Source organism: Rhinoderma darwinii, chromosome 12, assembly GCF_050947455.1.
Source record: "Rhinoderma darwinii isolate aRhiDar2 chromosome 12, aRhiDar2.hap1, whole genome shotgun sequence".
NCBI classification, from domain to species: Eukaryota; Metazoa; Chordata; class Amphibia; order Anura; family Rhinodermatidae; genus Rhinoderma; species Rhinoderma darwinii.
Genome location: NC_134698.1, coordinates 77,663,683 through 77,688,325, shown reverse-complemented (window position 1 = coordinate 77,688,325; position 24,643 = coordinate 77,663,683). Strand labels below are relative to the sequence as shown.

Genomic DNA, 24,643 nt, shown 5'->3' with positions numbered 1-24,643 from the left:
TGGAGTTTAGCTGGAGAATCACTGTGCGCCAGCTAAAGCCTTTGGTGTGGGGGAGGAGGTAAAGGGCAACGTCTAGCCGCTACAAAAAGTGTCTGGAGTGACTTTGTATAACTATAAATTACGGTAAATAGCATAAGATTTCCCCACTTACTTAAAGATTTTCAAGTTGTCTGTAAGTTCTGGAATGGAGGTGATGTCACCCTAAAAAAAACAAAAAAACAAAAACATGACTTTGGGATTACAAGATATGTTCTAAACACAGTATACCCGGACACTGGATAACAGGTCCATCCAATGATGCCCAAAATGGTTTACCAAGAAGTGTAATTCCACCCTTTTTTCCCCACTATGTTAAAGGGGAGCGCACTCCGATTTCCCCAAAATAGAACCGCTATCAAAATTGGTCTCCCCTTCTGCACATGACCGGCATGTAATAGTATATTTCCCCCATAAAGATGTATGGCTGGTTGCAGCGATCCTTAGAACAACAGCGGATGATCGAGTGCTCCCGAAGCCAGACCTGCGGCGATCAACAGATCAATCTTCCAGTTAAATCTCCATTAAAAAAAAAAAACGGAGCAACTTATTTTTTCTTTTAAAATACTTTGCTTCACTTTTTTTGTATCAACTTTACATTATTCCATGCTCTTTTTCCTTTTCCATTCATTCACACAGCAGCTTACAAATTTCTGCTGGTTGTCCCTGGAAACAGACACTGATTCAGCTCCACCCTATGGTCAGACATGTGACCTGACAGCTCAGCCTTAGTTGTGCTCCCACAATGCATTGCTCTTCGGAAACTAGCGGAATTCTGGAATTCACTCTCAACACCAATGGAGAAGATCGTGCAAATCTCAATCGGTACAAGACAAAGAAATCTGCACAAAATATTGAATAAATGAAATGCCGTAATGCATAGCGCCCCCCCCCCACCTGAGGAAAAACTACAACTCCTGCGGCTGTCAGGACATGCTGGAAGTTGTAGTTTTGTAACCGCGAGAGTAGCACCGGTGGGACTTTAGTAAAGAAATACTAATGGGAAAAAAATATCTGTCCAAGCATGGGGTCTCCAGAGAGCAGCGTTGAATGGTTTGCCGATATTAGAAGGTGGTTGAATGTTTTGGGAGGGTTTGCAGCTTTAAACCAATTATCTGGCAGGACATGCCGTCTTTATGTGACCTTTAATTCATTAACTTATTGTTTAGAAAGACATCCTTTGCCAGCAGCATCCTGACACACGGAAGTGTATAGCTAGAAGCCGGCTTTCCACTTGGAGAAACAGGGAGAATACCAGACTGGCATAACAGGTGTAAAGTGACGACGGTGCCAAGGATGGTGCCAGGTACTACAGCTTCATATACATAATCAGGCCTGGACACTGGATGGGGGGGGGGGGATGTACGGAAAAAAGCCAATTGTTTGTGGTCACTTACTCGGCTTTAAAATGTAGCAACATGGCAGAAAGTTATGGAATGGTTTAACTATCAATTCTATAAAAATAGAAATAGGTAAAAAAAAATTTTTTTTTTTAGCAAGTCACTAATTCCAGTACTACTGCATGGCTGTTGGTGGGAAGAAAAAGTTTTGTGGTTTTCCTGCAATCCATCAGTCTACAGCGGAGGAGTCTGTAGCCTGTGAATAAGGCCATGGAGATGCGAAACCCCATTTTGGTTGAATGAATGGTCACGTAAAGTCTCTTAACCCCTTAATGACCGGGCCATTTTGCACGTTAATGACCAAGGATTATTTTTTGTTTTTCCACGGTCGCATTCCAAGAGTCGTAACTCTTTTTTTATTCCGTCGACATAGCCGTATAAGGGCTTGTTTTTTCCGGGACGAGTTGTATTTTGTAATTGTACCATTTTTAGATGCTTATAACATATTGATTAACTTTTATTAACTTTATTTTAGGAGAGAATTGAAAATAAGCAGCTATTCCAGCATTAATTTTCACGTTATAAATTTACGCCGTTTACTATGCAGCGTAAATAACATGTTCACTTTATTCTATGGGTCGGCACGATTACAGGGATACCAAATATGTAAAGGTTTTATATGTTTTCCTACGTTTGCACAATAAAAACCCTTTTAGAAAAAAATTACTTGTTTTTGCATCGCCGCGTTCCAAGAGGCGTAATTTTTTTATTTTTCCGTCGATGTGGCCGTATGTGGGATTGATTTTTGCGGGACAATGTGTAGTTTTCATTAGTACTATTTTGGGGTACATAGGACTTATAGATGAACTTTTATTTTATTTTTTATGGGGGGAATGGGAGAAAAGAGAGAATTTTGCCGTTGTTTTTTGCGTTTTCTTTGGACGCCGTTCATCCGGCGGTTTAATTAATGTGTTCATTTTATTGGTCAAGTTGTTACGATCGCGGGGATACCACATATGTGTATGTGTGATTTGTTTTGACCGTTTTATTAAATAAAACCACTTTTTGGGGCAAAAAAGTAGTTTTATTTGACTTTGACTGTAATTTTTTTTATTTTTTTTTTCACAAACTTTATTTAACGGTTTTACTTTTTTTTTTTTAGTCCCACCAGGGGACTTCACTATGCGATATGCCGATCGCATATATAATGCTTTGGTATACTTCGTATACCAAAGGATTATTGCCTGTCAGTGTAAAACTGACAGGCAACCTATTAGGTCATGCCTCTGGCATCGCCTAACAGGCAGATGCTGAAGACAGACCTGGGGGTCTTTGTTAGACCCCCGGCTGTCATGGAAACCCGACGGCGACCCGCGATTTGTTTGCGGGGGCGCCGATCGGGTGACAGAGGGAGCTCCCCCTCTGTCAAACACATTAAATGCCGCTGTCACTATTGACAGCGGCATTTAATGGGTTAAACTGCCGGAATCGGCGCGTGCTTCGATTCCGGCAGTTGCAGCAGGAGCCAGGCTGTGTATAACAGCCGTGCTCCTGCCGCTGATCGCGTGGGTAAACTGTCAGTACCCGCGCGATCACAGGACGGATATATCCGTCCTCCTGCGCGAACTAGCAGCTGCTGAGGACGGATATATCCGTCCTTCGGCGTTAAGGGGTTAAAGGGGTATTCCCATTTTAGGATATTATCGCAAGAATATAGCCTAACAATGCGATCGCTAATGGTCCAATCTCTGGGACACCCCCCGCCCCTAACGGTTCGGAGAATGAACGGAGGTCTCTTCGGCTTTTCCCCCTGCACTCAGCTGCTCCTGTTCGCAGCTCTGCAGGGAACTGCAATACAGCTCCATTCAAGTGGAGGAGGCTCCTTTATTCGGAGGATCGGCAGGGGTCCCAGCAGTTGGACCCCCATTGATCTGGAAGCAATGGCATATAATCTAGCCATATGCCATCACTTCTAATGGTGGAATAGCCGCGTTAAGCCGCCCACATACATCCAGATTTTTTTATTTCAGCAGTCAAATCAGGGGCCAGACATAAATAATGGAGATATCAAGCGACACACATGAAAATTCATGAAATAGGTACAGGTCTTCCCGATTAAATGTGTTAGGCTACATTCACACGAGCATTCATCAGATTTACGCACGTGAAATACGCGCGTAGATCTGCTCCGTGTGTTGCGTTATGCATCAGTGTGCTTTGCGAGTGGTATGAGTTTTTCACGCACATGCAAAGCACATCATTTTTATTTTTCAATGGATTTGATGCGCAAATCACGCATAAAACACGGCTGTGCATCCATGTGCGGTGCGTGATTTTCACGCACCCATTGACTTCAATGGGCGCGTAGGTGCGTGAAAAATCCTGCATGTGTGAATGGCCCCATTGAAATCAATGGGTCAGTGTGCTGTCCGTGATTTTTACAAGTTTTACTCTCGTCTCAATGAGCCCTTAATGAGGGAATAGTCTATGCATGGCCACCATTAGCAGTGTTGGTCACTGACCGCAAATACCATTATGTCCGCAATACTCGGACCTGCCACAGTTCTACTGATGCAAAATTCCTTCTCTATGTATATCTAAGGTCAGCAGGACCACAGGGAGTCCGCAGATGGCGGCCCTAATATAAACCTTAAAACTAGGCGATCTGAAACCAACCAACAGTTCTGTTTAGCGCATAAACAATAACTGGGGAAAAAAAAAAAGTTGATTGAAAAATAACGCAAAGAGAACTTACCAAAATGGTTGAAGTCTTCCCTCCCTCTAAAGTGATCTCCAGATCCGACAGCGCAGCATCGACCTCATCAATTTCTTTATCACTGTTGTTATAATGATTCTCTGATGACATCATGGACAGCTTGTTTATATGGTACTGCGGGAAAGAAAGAGACGTTACAAGGGTCTGAGGTTCCTACAAACAACTGAAATGTCTCACAATCTTTACATACAGATGTAGCAGAGCTGAGTTTATAATTTGGTACCAGTATATATTAGGACTGCGGGTGAGCCTGCTGATTTACATATTCAGCTCCGCTACACAACAATAAACCAACATTGGAAGTGAACATATAATATACATACATACACACACACACACACACACACACACACACACACACACATACACCCATATACACACACACACACACACACACACACACTGGCGCTAGTGATGTCATCACACCAGCACAGTGACGTCATGAATAACTTCCCAAGTGTCAAGAGATGTCCGTCGCGTGGAAATAATCCCCCTACACCAACAGGTCCACTACGGAGCTTGGTCATCGGTGTGGGGTGCAAAAAAGGGGCTGGAAATTATGAACCCCCTCAGCTGCTGGACTTTAGGGTGCTACATCCCACCGCTGACAGATATACTGTGATGAAGCATCTATACTGACAGTAGCAGCAATGCACAATCCAAATATCATCACCATCAGTAAGGAGAACTACACCGGTCAAAAGAACTCGAGGATCTGGAAGACGTCCAAGATCAAAGTGTCCATCTGAAGACATTTGTGTCATGTGTGATTCTCACCACCTCAGTCCTCAAACCAAACTACAGAGCGGCGCAGCAATAGGACCAATCCTCCGCTGTGTTTGCAGTTCTTTCCCAAACAAATAAACCGGTTACAGATGTTCTACAGAGTCGACCTCCTACCGGCTAAAGGATATTAGTGAATCCCCAGGAATTATCTACCATCTACCCTGAAGACAGAGACATTCCCGCTAGATCCCCAGCAGAAGATGGGCGCGAGGAACACGCTCCGCAGTCCAACAAGACCACAAGAAAGACACAGGCGAATAGTGGCCAACAGAAGCAAGGAGAAAGACGCAATGTTGGGTGTTATAGTGTTCTATGTGTAGAGTATAATAGACTTGAATTTCAATCACGTCCAGTGGATGGGTCATGTTGGGGGTTGTAGTGTTCTGTGTGTAGAGTATAATAGAATTGTATTATGGTCATGTCCCGTGTTCGGTCATGTTGGGAGGTGTAGTTTTGTATGTATAAAGTATAATAGAACGGTATTACGGTCATGTCTAGTGGTCAGGTCATGTTGGGGATTGTAGTGTTCTCTGTATAGAGTATAATAGAACGGCATTATGGTAATTTCCCGTGGTCAGTCATGTTGGGAGGTGTGGTGTTGTATAGATAGAATATAATAGAACGGTATTACGGTCATGTTGGGGGGTTGTAGTGTTGTATGTAAGAGTATAATTGTATTATGGTCAGGTCTAGTGGTCGGTCACGTTGGGGGTTGTAGTGTTGTATGTATAGACTATAATAGAATTGTATTGTGGGTTATGTCCAGCGAATAAATTTTACCAATAAAAAAAATATTTCTTTGATGCACCCCCAAAATCCACACTCACTGGGGTCTGGAAACCATACTAGGTGCCTGGATGATTACACACTCGCTTTATGGGAGTCATAATATCAGATTTCACAGACCAGGGAGATCATTAATGAAATTTTTGTGAATCAGCAGTATGGCTGACAGCGTCGCGAGCCATATAGCATTGCACTGGGTAGCCGGATTACATTCCCAGACACTGCGGGTAACTAGAAATACTGATATATTAGCTTTACAAGTCTGAATCATAGTGCAGGGGAGAATACTCCAGACTCACATCAACACTCAAAATTACTCCGCTTTGGACATGCAAGGGTTGGGACATTAATGAGTCCTTATAGGACGTCCGCTGTGCACGGCTAATTTCATGGAATTAAGGTCGAGAGATGTAAGGAAACGACTCCACCCTCCCATCCCTCTTATAAATAGCGAGGGCGCCCTAACAGCTCCAGCAGCTGTGCAAGAAAAACAGATCCCGTTTCACATCTACAGAAAACGACAACAGGAAATGCAACCGCTTTCCCATATCAGATGTCCGAGCCGCAGAAACGTCTCCACAGAGAAGACCATTCAAAAAACTCTGGTTTTACAATTTGTATTTTTAGCAGGTGAACAAAATGAACGGATTAACCCCATATTAACCACGGCAGAGTCCACAGGTATTTTACGCCGTCATCCCATGCTTCGTACAGTTAAAAAGCAATACGATATATTTATATGGAAGACTAAATCCATAGACTTCTAGGTCACTTTTGTATATTGTAATTCTTCCAAGTAAGAAAACGGGATGTACACTGAAAATAAGATTACTCATGACCGCCAAACTTTACAGGGGATTTCTTATAAAGACAACCCCTTTCTGAATGGAGCTGACCTGGCGATCAGCTGTTTGTCAAGGATTTCTGAAGCCGTATCCATGTCAATCATCTGTGATCGCTGGGAAGGAGGGGGGGTGGAGCTGCTGCCAGTCATAGATCTCCACTGCAGCGGCCACTGCAGGGCAAATGTAGTATTACATGCCGGCCAAATCCATGTAATACATGGACAGTCAGATACATCACTATAGAAATTACCCTAGTGGTGGAAGAAAGCAACTGAGATTTTTAAGTTTGTATGTAAAAGAAGGATAATCTGTACTAATGAAGAAGAGCACCATGCTCCAAATGTTATATGTTGCAAGTGGTAACAGTAATACACTTATTTAAACATACCAGTTTTATGTCAAATCTTAAAATATGAGCACTTATATCCGTATGAATTTAACCACTCTTTAAGATCGAAGGTTTGAAAAATATGGTGAAATATAAAAGAACTTCGTGCAAAATTACTACAGCTTGCAGGAGGTCGCTTAATGTATAGAGAGAGAGCTGTCAATCAATACAGATCTGCAAGGTCCGAAACACTGGCAATGGGTTGGTTGTAAAGCAACGACAAAACTTTTCATCAACCATATAAGCAAGCAGGCAAAAAGTTCATAGGTTACAAAAATGTCCAAATTTTTTACTTTTTTTTAGTGAAATGTACAGTTTTTAATATCTGCAAAGATCAGCAAAGTTACAGGAAGCAGATCAATTCCAAGGCTAGCTCTCAGATGTGCTGTGCACTCCCTGCCGGGAGCAGGTCATAGACCCTCTGTACACAGATATTTACTGGACAAAATAATATTTATTAGAACAAAATCTCTTCCCCTTAACAGCGGGCTAGAGGCTCTGCAGACAACAGGCTGCGGTCTTCTTTCCCAGACAAAAGGGCTAAAGGCAAAAAAAAAGGGGAGTAAACAGAAAACCAGATCCAGCAATGCCCCGTCCACCCACCTGCAGGGCGGCGAACATCATCATCTCTTCCTCCGTACACTCGATCTCCTCCAGAAGAATGCACCATTTTGCTTGTTCGAAGAGCTGGTTGATGCGGATGGCGTCATACTACAACACATACGAAAAAGTCAGTAAAAAGGGCCACTGCCGGCCCCTACAAATAAGATAAACCAAGTCTCAAAAAAAAAAAAATTGAAGAAAAATAAGTCTTGTAAAAATCCTGCAAAGAACAGAGAGGTTAATTTCCTCCTTCCATTTTTAAAACGGACCGATTGTTAAGGGGGCAGGGCCTGTTCTGGTCTTCCTATTGAAGACAGATGAGTGGAGGAGGGCTCCTGCTGCAGCCAGATGCCTTACAGGCAAAGACAGGTTTGTGAGAATCAGGACACTTCAATACACAATATCCAACCAAGAGTTGGGGTGGAGTCGACTGTAGACCTTACAAGACGCGAAATCTGGTAAGATCCACAGAACTCGAATTATTCTCTATCCCTTAAGGTTTTTCACAATTCTGATGCATGCTTACTTGGGGCCAACAATTTTAATTTAGATCAAATGTTCATAAGATCCACCACGTTCAAAGACAAGTTGTACCTTTCATTTATTAAGAGGGACGTGTCCTATTTTAATAAAGACATCACATTGTCACAACCCCGCCCCTTTTATGGGTTCAGTCATATACCGTCATTAAGGGCACTCATGGTCATGGGCACTGGCTTCATAGAAAAGGACTGCGGAAGATACTGGTATTTTTACTTTAAGCTTTTTTTTTTTTTTTTTTTTCAACACATCTGCTGTGGTAGGGGTCACGAGTCAAGTTTTTTGTCGACAGAGTATATAAAAAAAAAAATGTCTATTGCAGAACTTAGGTAGTAGTTACTACTTTGCGGTTGTATGTATCTTGTAATAGCGTCTCAGCACATTCTGTATCTGCCTTAGTCATTTCCTGTTCACACTTGGGTTACCTCTATCCATATATATTTAGGAATAACATCCTTATGAAATATACAGGTTGGGAAAAACTTTTGTTCCATTCAAGGAGCAAATCCCAAAAAAGTTTACAAGCGTCACCGTGAGGAAACGTCTTGACCACGAGACCCTATAGCCCCCTCTGGGCAGCCTGTCAGCTATGAATCAAGCCAAATAATTATGCCTTGAATATTAGTCATAGAGAATGGACCATGAAGACACTAGAGGAGTTGTGGGGCCCAGTCCTGGAAATATGGAACGTCATCACACATTTATGGCCAAGAGCGGGTAGATATTTTGTTTTCGACACATTAGGTCAACATGAAGTCCAGTGTTCGGTCTTATGTAAGCAAGTATTTGAGTGGTTCCATAAAGCAATGGTTGGCTAAATAGAAAACATGGTGACACCCTTGAAGGAGTCGACCCAATTGGGGGTCCTAAAGCGGTAACACAAGATGAGATATATGGCTGCTTTCTTCCAAGAAAAACACCATTCCAAGGGCTACCTAAGTGAATGGGGTTGAGATGCAATACCAGACACAGCCTATGGACAAGAGTGGCGCTGTTTCTAAACGATTGCAGCCATTTCAGATCTCAAACAAGACCTTTTGGCTAGCCTTCAAAAAAAAAGGATGACAGTGGTTCATAGGTTTTAAAGACTACAATGGTGAACATTGGCCTTGGTCATTGTTAGTAGGTATAAACCTTTAAAAAAAAAAAAAATAGAACATGCTGGTCAGTCCCTGAATTACCTTAGGATTTAAATCAAAGAAGCTGTAATACTTAAATCGAAGTAGTAAAGCATCATTTTCTTTCACATCTTGTTCCATAAGAGATCGGGAGGAGTCTAACCAACTGCAAAATAAAGAAAAAAATATGTAATAAAAAATTTCAAACAAAAATAAATTCAAAAACATTTTTTAAAATGTCTTACCCCTGATTTATTTTGGCTTTGTCAAGTAGGGTTTGGGGCTTGTACAATTTGGCGAGGATATCTGGCGAGGTGATTGGTTGGTTGACGGCCAGTATGCCAGGATTGCCCTCTGACAAGGCACTATCTCCAAACCATGCTGAAGTGGGTGAAAGAGGACTGCCATCACGAGAGTCATACGTCGGGGTCATGGTTTTACTATATAAGCCAGGACTGGAATAAATACTTCCTAAAGAAATGGGAAGGGAAAAAAAAAAAAAAATATTCATTAAAAACGTTTGTTTTTCTTAACATTTTTTTTATTCTTTTTATCCAAATATCTTTAAAAATGTGAAAACGATCAAATCACAACACAAGTCATTTCCCGCATGCTACAGGAGTCAAACAATATGCAAAAAAAGGTGGGAAACAAAAAGGGGCAAAGAGAGAAGTGTCACAGAGACAAAGAAAGAGAAGACTCACCTTTGACGGGCCCAATATAAAGAACATCATTTCCTATAGAAAGGAGAGGAAAAGGAAAAGAAAGGAAATGAGACAGCCAGAGAAAGTAAAGAGAAGGATGGTGCTCTGTCAGCAGAACAAATGGACACCCATAACCCAGCCCTACCTATAAGAAAAAAAAAAAATAAATATCCCAAAAACAAACAAACAAATAACCTTTTAGATCTTGTTTTATATGGAACAGTCTAAAACTTTGTTAAAGGGGGTGGGTCTTTATTTTTGGAGCACATGTAGCGGGCCAAACTTTCCAATTCCATCCTCATGTGCCGATTGCTGGGACTATATCTAAAAAGGAAGCGGGTGGGGTGGCATTGGGTGTATTTTTACATAGGTCTCATCTAGACTTACAAGTTACAAACAGTAAAAAAATATATATATTGTACTCCGATTTCAACAGGACCCGGATCTATTGTTCCCTGTTAACAGCCATTCCAGTCTGATCATTACTCCTATACCCAAAGCGCTAAGAACCTCCAGATACATTTAAGGACTGTGGACATTAGATGTAGGGGTCCTTTATGTCGGAGGAGTTCACCTGGCCCTATTGGATGGGTAGGATTATTTCTCGTGGGGACTGGTTTAGCCTACACCATGAACAGATATACATAAAGGATAGATATAGGAAATTATACAGATAGACATGGGTTCTTGACCCTATACTGACCAGTCCCTGGGGTCAACGGCCCATCAAGTTCCAGAATGTTCTCTTCGGTTTGATTATCTTCAATCTTTTTCTTTTTTTTCTTTGTTGGATCCCTTGGTTTCCGTAAAAGCGATAGTTCCTCTGGATGTCGGATATCTGCAGAAAAAAAAATAAAAAATAAAAAAAAAAAAAAAATCTCACGTATACTTACAATTCAAGGAAGTATCAAAGAAATAAACTATCCTCAAAAAAAATCATCATTCTGATAATCTGGCAACCAGTAAGGGTATGTTCACACGGCTTATCTGCCGGTTTTAATGCCGTAAACGACCCTAAAAACGGCAAAAAATACGGAGGCTGAACGCTTCGTAACATCTGCCCATTAATTTCAATGGGAAAAACGGCGTTTCGTTCCCACGGGGAGTTTTTTTTACACGCAGTTTGTAAAAGCGGTGCGTAAAAAACGGCCTTGTAAAAAATGAGTGCATGTCAACTCTTGAGCCATTTTTTGGAGCTGTTTTTCATAGTCTGAATAGAAAAACAGCTCCAAAAACGGACGTAAAAAAAAACGCATCAAAAACGCCTGGTGCATAAAAAAAAAAAAAAAAATGCTGAAAATCAGAGGCGGGTTTCCCTTGAAAACAGCTCCGTATTTTACAGCCGTTTTTATTTTGCCGTGTGAATATAGCCTTATACAGAAAAGCACGGCTGATCCAAACATGGAGGTAAAAGCATCAGACTTGGAGGAATGGATTATCAGATGCTGGAGATTTTTATGGTGTAAAATGCCCTTTAGGGTCCCCAGGACAATAGTATTAAAGCTGCTGAACCATCAAGTATTTTGTAACTCAACACGGATTGAGAAATCACATTTTGAGAGCCGGGTCATTGGCCACGAACACGAAGACTTAAAAAGTCATGTATTTAAACTGGCAGCACAAGGAATTTCTTGCCTGGCCTTGAAAGGACGCGCAGACAAACAGCCTTTTAAGGGGAAAGTAGATTTGCTGTATATTATGCAATATTTGACAGATGAAAGCATGAAAAGTTTTACAGCGAGAGAGACAGAGACCGAGGGGCAAGAAGCGCTGACACAACAATTGTCGCAGCGCGGGGCTTAGTTTGTGCCCTGGTTTGTATGATCGTGAAAGAACGTGACATTTGCTTAATAATCCCAACGCCCGTCAGATCCCGTGTATGTCAAATAGACGCTGAGCGACACCCAGGTACTCGAAGAACAGGGCACCACTTTATTCTGCTTCATCTGCTAATTGGGGCAAATATGCGTCATTACGTAGCACAAGTCACATTCATACTTGTCACAAACTGAAGACGTATTAATGTGAAGAACTGGCAAAAGAGGTTCCTTTTACACTGGCAAATGAGCAAACATGTTATACTCTCTACAGGAGAGAGGACACAGCCGACCATAAGAGCTTACACTCTACAGGAGAGAGGACCCTGCCGACCATAAGAGCTTACACTCTACTGGAGAGAGGACCCTGCTGCTCATATGAGCTTACTCTCTACAGGAGAGAGGACCCAGCCGACCATAAGAGCTTACACTCTACTGAAGAGAGGACCCTGCTGCTCATATGAGCTTACTCTCTACAGGAGAGAGGACCCAGCCGACCATAAGAGCTTACACTCTACTGGAGAGAGGACCCTGCTGCTCATATGAGCTTACTCTCTACAGGAGAGAGGACCCAGCCGACCATAAGAGCTTACACTCTACAGGAGAGAGGACCCTGCTGCTCATATGAGCTTACTCTCTACAGGAGAGAGGACCCAGCCGACCATAAGAGCTTACACTCTACAGGAGAGAGGACCCTGCTGCTCATATGAGCTTACTCTCTACAGGAGAGAGGACCCAGCCGACCATAAGAGCTTACACTCTACAGGAGAGAGGACCCTGCTGCTCATATGAACTTACACTGTACAGGAGAGAGAGGTCCCTGCTGACCATAAGATCTTACACACTATAGGAGAGAGGAACCTGTCCAGAAGAGCATACAATCTAAATGGAGTGGGGGTAGTGTCACAATAGGTACATGGTGCTAATTTTGTCCAAGGGTTCAGCCTTTGTAATGGGAACATAAATAAAACTGCATGAACCAGTCACCCCGCCAGTATCTGACCCAACACAAAGCGCACAGTGATGCGACATGGGTGTCTAGTAGAGGACAGGGTGGAATGAAGATCTCGGTGACCAGGTTGATTATAGGCCATGGACATGGGTTATGTGATCAGCCTCCTTGAAGAACTGGGAAAATTAGGCTCAAGATTAATGGTCTGGGGAGTTCCACAGAATAGGTGCAGCACGGGAGAAGATCTGCACATAGAAAGAAGATAATGTACTAAATCATTGGCTATTCCGAGAGAAACCCTTGAATCCATGGCTCGTGTTACATAAAAAAATGTATCTACAACCAATTGCTGAAGCCTCTATAACCGCATGATAGAGAAGTATGAAAAAACCCAAAAACAAACCACAGGATAAAAGCTAAAGCTTGGAGATCCTGTACATGGCATTGTTTGAGGCAGTGTTTGAAGGAAACACTTGTGTGTGGGCACTTCCTAACATGCAGTAGTAACTTATATAAACCAGTCCTGTATCCGGTTACAAGCTTTGAAGTCCCTGGCAGCTGTGGGAGGGGGTGAAGCAGCTAAATCTGTTGTGTAACTGAGGTTCAAAGACTGCATCCCCCTCCCACCCGGAGAGATACACGAACCCTGTGCGGTGTGTGGCCGGAGCAGCGATGCAGGAACCCAGTGTTATGTCGGCCATACTAGTGATGTGCCCGGATTACCCATCATGAAGTCATGGCTTGCAACTACAGAGACCCTATAGCCAAGAACAGGGTAAATACTACATGCGAAGTGCAGCCACATTCATAAAACTATATAGAAAAACGTTAAAGAACATTCCCCGTAAATGAGGACAACATGAATGTATCAGGTAGGGCTTATAAAAAGCACCAAAATATAAAAAGGATAAGAACATATATACTAACCCTAAATATACAACTCCGACAACACATAAATCAGTTAATGGCATTAGTCGCTGTATCCATTCCCAAAAGTCATTCACTTGGGTTCCTGAGATTTTGCTTGAGTAGATCCTCATGCATGCAACTGTATAACGGAGAGCTTGCCTCAGGAGGACGACCCCTATCCATGCCGTGTGCATGACCCCAGAATACGAAAATGACACCTAAATTAGGAACATGGTTGATGTGGAGCTAGGAGACTCTTTGAAAGTTTTAAAGGGGGTGTCTCAGATGGACGCTGCAGGTCCTTCTTCCCCACATCCCGACGATCTTCCGAAACCACATCTGGTTATACATTTCCAATGCAGCGGCCACAGCTCATTCAAATTAATGGCCGTCATTTAAAGTAAGGACATGCTGGGTCAGCCAGAGAGAGGGGGGGGGGGGGGCGGCGTCCACAGCAGAGAACGCCCCTCTATGATGATAAAGCAAATTCTTTAATGGCGGCAATATTTGGTCATCCAGCTTTATGAGAAAGACTATAGTAAATATAGATTTTGGAACAAGATGGTAGGAGTTGATTCAAAGACTTAATTTTCCCCACTCCCAGTGCAACCAGTGTGACCCCGACCTTATAGACAGTAAGCTCACTTGGCCAAGACTCTCACTATACGTCATATGCAAAAGCCTGAAGGCATCAATTAAAGCAAGATCACCTTTGCCGGGTTTGGGGCGTCCTGCGCGGTGCCGTGTACTGCCTGCAAATTAGATTTACAAGGAAGATATTCCACTGGGATCTGTCTGTCTGGAAACAAAGTCTCTGTGCAATATAAACAGATGTAATGGCACAAGGAAACATCCAGCGTTCTGGTAACAAGAGAACCCACGAGAGTCCCAAACACAACAAGACTACATGGTGCAACAAGGACGGCAATATGTCTGGAAACTGCCTTCTGGTTCATGCAGAAAAATATCAGGGGGCGGCAAAAATCCAAATCTTCTCCCTGATATTTAACAAATGGGGAGACAAAAAGTTACCTAACCCTTTACATGCCAACTAACAACTGAAGGCCTTTACCTGTAGCATAGTATAGAGGAGTTTGAAGTTCTCCTATACTACACCACACTGGAGAGCTGACAGATCCTCTATACTACACCACACAGGAGAGCTGGCAGATCCTCTATACTACACCACACAGGAGAGCTGACAGCTCCTCTATACTACACCACACAGGATAGCTGACAGATCCTCTATACTACACCACACAGGAGAGCTGACAGCTCCTCTATACTACACCACACAGGAGTGCTGACAGATCCTCTATACTACACCACACAGGAGAGCTGACAGATCCTCTATACTACACCACACAGGAGAGCTGACAGCTCCTCTATACTACACCACACAGGAGTGCTGACAGATCCTCTATACTACACCACACAGGAGAGCTGACAGATCCTCTATACTACACACACAGGAGTACTGACAGATCCTCTATACTACACCACACAGGAGAGCTGACTGATCCTCTATACTACACCACACAGGAGAGCCGACAGCTCCTCTAAACTACACCACACAGGAGAACTGACAGCTCCTCTATACTACATCACACAGGAGAGCTGACGGATCCTCTATACTACACCACACAGGAGTACTGACAGCTCCTCTATACTACACCACACAGGAGAGCTGACAGCTCCTCTATACTAAACCACACAGGAGACCTGACAGCTCCTCTATACTACACCACACAGGAGAGCCGACAGCTCCTCTATACCACACCACACAGGAGTACTGACAGACCCTCTATACCACACCACACAGGAGAGCTGACAGCTCCTCTATAGTACACCACACAGGAGAGCTGACAGATCCTCTATACTACACCACACAGGAGAGCTGACAGCTCCTCTATACTACACCACACAGGAGTACTGACAGCTCCTCTATACTACACCACACAGGAGAGCTGACAACTCCTCTATACTACACCACACAGGAGAGCCGACAGATCCTCTATACTACAACACACAGGAGAGCCGACAGCTCCTCTATACTACACCACACCACACCGGAGAGCTGACAGATCCTCTATACTACACCACACAGGAGAACTGACAGCTCCTCTATACTACACCACACCGGAGAGCTGACGGATCCTCTATACTACACCACACTGGAGAGCTGACAGATCCTCTATACACCACACAGGAGTACTGACAGATCCTCTATACTACACCACACAGGAGTACTGACAGCTCCTCTATACTACACCACACAGGAGAGCTGACAGCTCCTCTATACTACACCACACAGGAGAGCTGACAGCTCCTCTATACTACACCACACAGGAGAGCCGACAGCTCCTCTATACTACACCACACAGGAGTACTGACAGACCCTCTATACTACACCACACAGGAGAGCTGACAGCTCCTCTATACTACACCACACAGGAGAGCTGACAGATCCTCTATACTACACCACACAGGAGAGCTGACAGCTCCTCTATACTACACCACACAGGAGTACTGACAGCTCCTCTATACTACACCACACAGGAGAGCTGACATCTCCTCTATACTAAACCACACAGGAGAGCTGACAGCTCCTCTATACTACACCACACAGGAGAACCGACAGATCCTCTATGCTACACCACACAGGAGAGCCGACAGATCCTCTATACTACAACACACAGGAGAGCCGACAGCTCCTCTATACTACACCACACAGGAGAGCCGACAGCTCCTCTATACTACACCACACCACACAGGAGAGCTGACAGCTCCTCTATACTACACCACACAGGAGAACTGACAGCTCCTCTATACTACATCACACAGGAGAGCTGACAGATCCTCTATACTACACACAGGAGAGCTGACAGATCCTCTATACTACATCACACAGGAGAGCTGACAGATCCTCTATACTACATCACACAGGAGAGCTGACAGATCCTCTATACTACACCACACAGGAGAGCTGACAGCTCCTCTATACTACACCACACAGGAGAGCTGACAGCTCCTCTATACTACACCACACAGGAGAGCTGACAGCTCCTCTATACTACACCACACAGGAGAGCCGACAGATCCTCTATACTACAACACACAGGAGTACTAACAGACCCTCTATACTACACCACACAGGAGAGCTGACAGCTCCTCTATACTACACCACACAGGAGAGCTGACAGATCCTCTATACTACACCACACAGGAGAGCTGACAGCTCCTCTATACTACACCACACAGGAGTACTGACAGCTCCTCTATACTACACCACACAGGAGAGCCGACAGCTCCACTGCTGTGGCAGTTCAGCCTGGTCATAGTGACATGGTGAGGATTCAGTTGTCAACCACAAAAACAAAGTTTTACATTCTGCATATAGTACAAACTTTAGAAACTTGAAAAGGGAACAGACCCCTATAAATGAGGCTACCGAAAAAAATGCTGAAAGACAGCGCCATTCTTTGAATATAAAGTCTCCTTCCTCAGTTCTGCATTTTGATCATATTTGTAAAAGGAATAAGTATATACCCCCACCTCCTTGAAAATAAACACACTTGAGATTATTGCGGCGACTCCCCGAGTTGTGGAATGTATGGCCGATGAAAGTGTTGCTTCGTGCCTGTAGGGAACAATCCCCTCTCTATTGGCTGACCTTTCCCTGTCCCTATAACAATCACAGTCTGTAAGGGATTTAAATTCTTACAGTCCTCACCAAGAGGGGGCTCGTCACATCCCACAAAGTGACCACTATGCTGCCCATCATCCGCACAGCCGTTCCACACAATTAGCTACATTGAAACTGGCTCATTAAAACAGACCATTCAGCAGACATCAATCAATACAAGGCATGTATTATAATGAAGTCGCTGATCATTGGGCAGGGGAGGAGGGGGGGGGGGTATTTGTAAAATAAAATTCTGCAATAAAATTACAACCCTCGTCTTTTAAATCAATAAAGAGGATCAGCAGAAAGATTTACAGCCGCATCAGGTTTTTACATGACGAGACGAATTTCTTTTACATCTGTGATAAAATCAAGGGGAAGGTGGAGAAAAACAGCGGAGCGACCTTTGACATTTATCATGTTTTCATTCAAGTAGAATAATAAAAATTATATCTCTATATATATATATATATATATATATATATATACACATTTCTGGTGCGAATTTAAAAAGGAACAGTAACTATTAAAGTGGCTGGCTTTGCGTCTGAATGCAACTTTAACATTTTCTATGGAAGCAACTTTGTTGCAAGTCAAGATCGGGAATCTAGACAACTATGTCTTTGAAGCCCTGTATCCAAAAAAATTACAGATCCAAGCCCTATCCTAAAATATTAAGAAATTTATCAGCACAGAATTTCTGACAATCGGAAAACATAGGAAATCTTGTCAATGGTTCAACTAACGACTTTTCCACTACGGAACCGTATTTCCCCTTCTTAGGAAATCATGGATTTAGATTTTAGCCTCCAGGTTGGAACGACCGTTCTATAAAGAGAAAATTGATGGTTGAAGAATTGGCGCAAACATATTTGTGATTTCTACAAAAGAAAGTTCAGTAAAACACGGTTTTAGAATAGCCGCAAGAGACAAAAATGACGCCCACAATTACATAATACGGCATTACCAGAAAACGCTGCAACAAAATTACAGTCCATTCAAGGTCTACAACCTCAGGTCACAAGGTTTACCAAACAGGAAGACACAACCTGCCGCACACTGATGTGAGACATTCGACGGCTCCTTGATACTTTGTCTCTTACCCCCCTGTTGACATGAAGCACGCTGTAAACACGCGAATAACATTTCTACCATTTAAACAGCTGGCGGCCTGATTTTTTTTTTTTTCAACTTACTGAAGGTCTTGCAAATGTCAGAGACTGATTTGAAGACCCGGTCGGAGAAGTTCACCTTCACTTTGACGTATTTCATGTTCGGAAGCTGCAGTCGGAGCAATTTGTGCTGAGGGGTGAACTGCAATCTAGCGTCTGCTTGGATGCCATATTTGTCTAAGGTCCAATGAGTCTTCAGGAGCCATGTTTTCTTCTTCTCCCACCACAAGGCGTGATCGGACCAGTCTTTCTTTACATCTGAAAGAAACAAAAATATGCGATCAGTTGTTTTTTTCATACCTTGTAAAAGAGACGTAATCTATGTAAATCAAAGCTTAAAAAGTAACTAAACGTTCAAAAAACTTCGGACATGTCAGAAGTTTTGATCAGTGGGGGTCCGAGCACGGAGACCCTCACTGATCGCTAAAACCAAACGGCAAAAGCGCTGAGCCGCTTTGTCCCTGATCGGCTTTTTCTCAGAAAGCTGAGCAGTTGGTGTACGGACTCAATAGAAAGTGTATGAGTCCATACACCGCTACATCGGCTTTCCGAGAAAAGCCAATCAGAAGCGAAGCGTCTCAGAGCTCACCCGAGCGTTTCTGCCGCTTCTTTTTAGCGATCAGTGGGGGTCTTCGTGCTTGGAACCCCACCAATCAGAAGTTCTGACATGCCAGAAGTTTTGAAAGTGAAGTTACTCTTTAATATTAATATCGGCAGCGCTGAGAGAGAGGTCATATAACATGTCCCTACAGCACTGATTTAAAGGGGAACTCCAACAAAAATGGAGCTTCCCACATGCTATAAAAAGGAAGCATCGGTAGATCGTTTTCAGGAAATCCATGGGCTCACTCCTTTAGAAGTTTAAAAACTTTAGATTCCACTAACCCCTTTGACACTGCAAGAATCTAGCAACAACCAGTTCAGATTTGACAGGGTTTACTCTTTAAGGGGAACCTCTCCATATAGGGAGTTAATCACATAGCATATATATGGAATTTACAAAAACTTTAAAGGGATTGTTTGGTTTGAACAACCAATTTTTAGAGGATTGGTTCCCTGGCATAAAAGCGGATCATAAATGGGTTCCCCTGGTGGAACACCATAGGAATATCCTTTGCTTCCAGGAGAACCTCAATGAAAATACACGTTAAGGGCTCACGCACACAACTATTTTCTCCAGTGTCCTATTGTGTTTTTTTTTTTTTTTGAGTATAGCATACTGAACCATTCGTTTCTATGGGGCCATGCACACAACCGTTTTTTTTTGTAGATCCTTTATCAGTTCTGCAAAATGTTCTACTCTTGTCCATGTTTGCGAACGGTCTCACCCATTCTCGTGTAGTATGGGTCGCCAAAAAAATAAAAAAAAATAAATTGGACAGCATCCATGTTTTGCGGTCTGCAAAGCAGAAACGGTCGGGTGCATGACTCCTTAATGGAGTGTTGCAGAGAACCCTTTGAGATCAATGGTACTTTTCTGATTTGAGTGAACCCAGGCAGTGATCCAGAACAGCCGCACTTGACAAACCAGGGATCTGGCTAAGTCCCCATGCACACAACCGTATTTTCATCTATCCGTAGATACTGTCCGTAAATACGGATCCCTAGTCATCCGTAAGCTATCAGTATATACGGAACGTTATCCACAAATACGGTCTGTAGTGCATCCGTATATGCGGATCCGTAATTTAAAAAAATAAAAAGGGAGGCTGCAGATTATGTCAGCAACACGTTTCATAGCAACGCTACCACACATCCATGGCCGTCCATATTTACGGACGACTTCTATGGGAGAGTCCGTGGCAGAATTACGGACAAGAATAGGACGGGTTCTATCATTTTTTCAGCACGGACACCCATCCGTAAAAATACTGAAAGGTGTCCGTGGTCAATAGAAATAAATGCATCCGTAATTACGGATTAAATATATGGTCGTGTGCATGGGGCCTAGCCGAGGAAGAGCTGGGGAAGGGGGGGGGGGGAAATAAAAGGGGTTTTCAGTACCCCAATAAAACACACACATGAAATAATAATAAATTGTAGGCAAACAACGTAACAAGCTTTCAGAAGTCATATTAGTTGACCATTATATATTCTAGTAACTGTTCCCGATATCTTGAGCGGATAAAGGTCTTGTGAGACTTGGGTTTCCTTAGAGACATCCTGAAGCCGGGGCTGGTGACATTAATTTCATTCTGCGCCATGCTCAGCCGTGGAGCAGTTCAATTAGGGCGAATAACTCAATTAGAAGGAGACCCAGTAAAGGGGATTTATCCAGTTTTCATGGCTTGGACATCACAGCCAAGATGATGCCAACATGAATTTACAGCCTAATGAAGCCATTGTAATTCAAGCCGCACACTGGTTACATCAATATCAATCCAAGGACGCTACGCCGGAGAGCGGGAAACAGTCCTTGAAAAAAAATAGATACATTACTAAAATGTCCCCCTGAAAGACGAAATTTCAAGTCCGGAACAATAGCTTTGTATCTAATGTTGCACATAAAAGAGAATATATATATTGTAACATTTATGATCGCTTCCGTAAACGAGTCCATCAGAGCTGTATAGTACAAAGAGGGACAGAAGCCAAGTACATGACATACCGCACACAGGACTCATAAGCAACACTTTCCCATAATGCTATTTTTTCTGAACTGCTATGAAATACTAATTCTAGCCCAATTAGAAAATTCACCTACCCGTCAAAATAGATTCTTGTATATAGGGGGCAGTATTATGGTAATTATATTCTTGTATATAGGGGTCAGTTGTCTACTATAATACTGCTCCTATATACAAGAATATAACTACTATAATACTGCCCCTATATACAAGAATATAACTACTATAATACTGCCCCCTATATACAAGAATATAACTACTATAATACTGCCCCCTATATACAAGAATATAACTACTATAATACTGCCGCCTATATACAAGAATATAACTACTATAATACTGCCCCCAATATAGGAAATCCTGGACCTAACAAGAATTTCAATACCAATTTTATTACCACCTATAACAAAGGTAATAAGTCTATCAGAGCTATCCTAGGTAAGCATTGGCACATTATCAAGAATGACCCTTACTTGAAAGACCTGGTCCCCATAAAACCGAGTATTACCTTCAGGCGGTCTTCCACCCTTAAAAATATCCTGGCTCCTAGTAGAATCAAAAAACCTCAAATACCCGACACTAACTTCCTCTCGGATCTCAAAAGGTTCATACAAATGTGGTCGGCCACGCTGTTTATGCTGTGACATTATTAATCATAACAAACATACATACACATCCTCAGTTACCGATGAAAAGTTTCAAATCAGAACGTTTCTCAACTGCGGCAGCTCGTATGTCGTTTACCTTATAGAATGCCCCTGTCAACTACAGTACATAGGCAGGACTACGCAATGCCTACGGACCCGGGTTAATAACCACCGTTTCAATATCAAAACTGGTTTTCTAAAACACAGTGTTTCTCGCCACTTTGCTCAACTACATAAATGCCAATTTAATGAAATCCGCATTACTCCTATTGAGCATATTCACCCCGATGTCCCAAACAGGTTCAATAAGTTGAAACAAAGAGAGAATTTTTGGATATTTAAAATGGATACATTACACCCCAGAGGCCTGAACGACATCTCAGAGTCATCCTTGGACTAGTCCTACCAATAGTTATTAATTCCCCTAATTACGATATGCCTTGACCCGTCTAGTAAACACACTAAGACGCACATACATTTACCTTCATAATCTCCTAATCAGAACCTAGCGATCACATATACAATCAAATACCGTCTTCTTCCAAACAACCTCTATATGTGAATAAACCATTCAAATTGTCTCAACTAAAAAAACTTCTGACTCGTCAGTTGTCGACAAAATCCCCCCCCCTCCTTTTTTACCTATATTGTGAATTAGAATTCGTTCACACAAATCTCTACTTACTTTTTCAGCAATAGTTCTGTCCATCTATGTACTTAATGACATCCCACACGATTCCCCGGACTTTGCGTGCCATTCTGCGTTCCACCATGCGCTCCACCGTATGCGGTCCACCACCTAACTTTGGCCTGCCTCGGCTTCCGTAGTTTAAGTAATCTCCATGACTACGGCCCGCATTGACCCAAACAAATCCCCATCTACTACATCAATAAAAATAATAACAACACCGAATAAAAGTAACACACTTATGTTACAGTATCACTAACGGAAAATAAACCTTTACAGACCACATTATGAGAAAAACCTCTTTACTTAAAATATTTACGTTCTAGGTGCTGTTACAACATTTGACTTATATAAAAATCACGCAAAACATTTTTATACTATATTTTAATATCCCAAGTTTTTATTCATTTAATCATATGTTCCCATTCTAATCGTAATTCAATTTGACCATTTCTTTTATTCTGTCTGATATTTGTTTGAACTTTGACCCACCATGTTTTGGCGGTTTTTTCCTTGCCAATTCTGTTCCATCTGAACTGGGCCAATCAGTACCCAGTGTTGTATATATATACCAGCATGTTTTAAACTGAAATTTTATGCCTGATGAAGACGCCAGTTCGGCGTCGAAACGCGTTGCAATAAAGCACCTATTTAAACCAAGGAAGAGTCTACTCGTTTCTCCATCGTACCTGATCCACGCAGCAGCGCCAATATAGATCCCCTCGTTTTCTACATTTATCCACTATACACCAGCGGTACCTTTGGTCACCGGTCCGGATCTGGCAGCAGCACCTGTGGACCCTTTTCCTCGCGCATTACCTATGGCTTTCTGGTGAGCATAGTATCTTCTTTCCTCCATTAGCCTATCCTAAACCTACTTCACTATGTGGCGCCGTGGTTTTTTCTCTATTTGTTATATACAAGAATATAACTACTATAATACTGCCCCTATATACAAGAATATAACTACTATAATACTGCCCCCTATATACAAGAATATAACTACTATAATACTCCCCCTATATACAAGAATATAACTACTATAATACTGCTCCTATATACAAGAATATAACTACTATAATACTGCCCCCTATATACAAGAATATAACTACTATAATACTGCCCCTATATACCAGAATATAACTACTATAATACTGCTCCTATATACAAGAATATAACTACTATAATACTGCCCCTATATACAAGAATATAACTACTATAATACTGCCGCCTACATACAAGAATATAACTACTATAATACTGCCTGCTATATACAAGAATATAACTACTATAATACTGCCCCCTATATACAAGAATATAACTACTATAATACTACCCCTATATACAAGAATATAACTACTATAATACTGCCCCTATATACAAGAATATAACTACTATAATACTGCCTCCTATATACAAGAATATAACTACTATAATACTGCCCCTATATACAAGAATATAACTACTATAATACTGCTCCTATATACAAGAATATAACTACTATAATACTGCTCCCTATATACAAGAATATAACTACTATAATACTGCCTCTATATACAAGAATATTACTATAATACTGCCCCTATATACAAGAATATAACTACTATAATACTGCCCCCTATATACAAGAATATAACTACTATAATACTGCCGCCTACATACAAGAATATAACTACTATAATACTGCCCCCAATATACAAGAATATAACTACTATAATACTGCCCCCTATATACAAGAATATAACTACTATAATACTGCCACCTATATACAAGAATATAACTACTATAATACTGCTCCTATATACAAGAATATAACTACTATAATACTGCCTCCTATATACAAGAATATAACTACTATAATACTGCCCCTATATACAAGAATATAACTACTATAATACTGCTCCTATATACAAGAATATAACTACTATAATACTGCTCCCTATATACAAGAATATAACTACTATAATACTGCCTCTATATACAAGAATATTACTATAATACTGCCCCCTATATACAAGAATAGAACTACTATAATACTGCTCCTATATACAAGAATATAACTACTATAATACTGCTCCTATATACAAGAATATAACTACTATAATACTGCCCCTATATACAAGAATATAACTGCTATAATACTGCCCCTATATACAAGAATATAACTACTATAATACTGCCCCCTATGTATAAGAATACACATTAATAGGGCCCAATGGGTACA

General features: G+C 41.9%; 1 protein-coding gene across 3 annotated transcripts in view; it reads right to left on the bottom strand.

Annotated features, from left to right (window-relative positions):
- FERMT2 (FERM domain containing kindlin 2) overlaps nucleotides 1-24,643 on the bottom strand; it is a 65,297-nt gene that overhangs the window by 13,157 nt on the left and 27,497 nt on the right. For 2 of the 3 annotated variants that reach the window (XM_075844176.1, XM_075844174.1), the window contains exons 3-10: nucleotides 18,482-18,715; nucleotides 10,626-10,760; nucleotides 9,923-9,955; nucleotides 9,464-9,689; nucleotides 9,282-9,384; nucleotides 7,561-7,668; nucleotides 4,132-4,266; nucleotides 152-201 (exon numbers count right to left, since the gene is read on the bottom strand). In XM_075844176.1, coding sequence (XP_075700291.1) covers nucleotides 152-201; nucleotides 4,132-4,266; nucleotides 7,561-7,668; nucleotides 9,282-9,384; nucleotides 9,464-9,689; nucleotides 9,923-9,955; nucleotides 10,626-10,760; nucleotides 18,482-18,715 — 1,024 coding nt within the window. The remainder of the gene's footprint in view (nucleotides 1-151; nucleotides 202-4,131; nucleotides 4,267-7,560; nucleotides 7,669-9,281; nucleotides 9,385-9,463; nucleotides 9,690-9,922; nucleotides 9,956-10,625; nucleotides 10,761-18,481; nucleotides 18,716-24,643) is intronic. The other variant, XM_075844175.1, reaches the window with a different exon arrangement.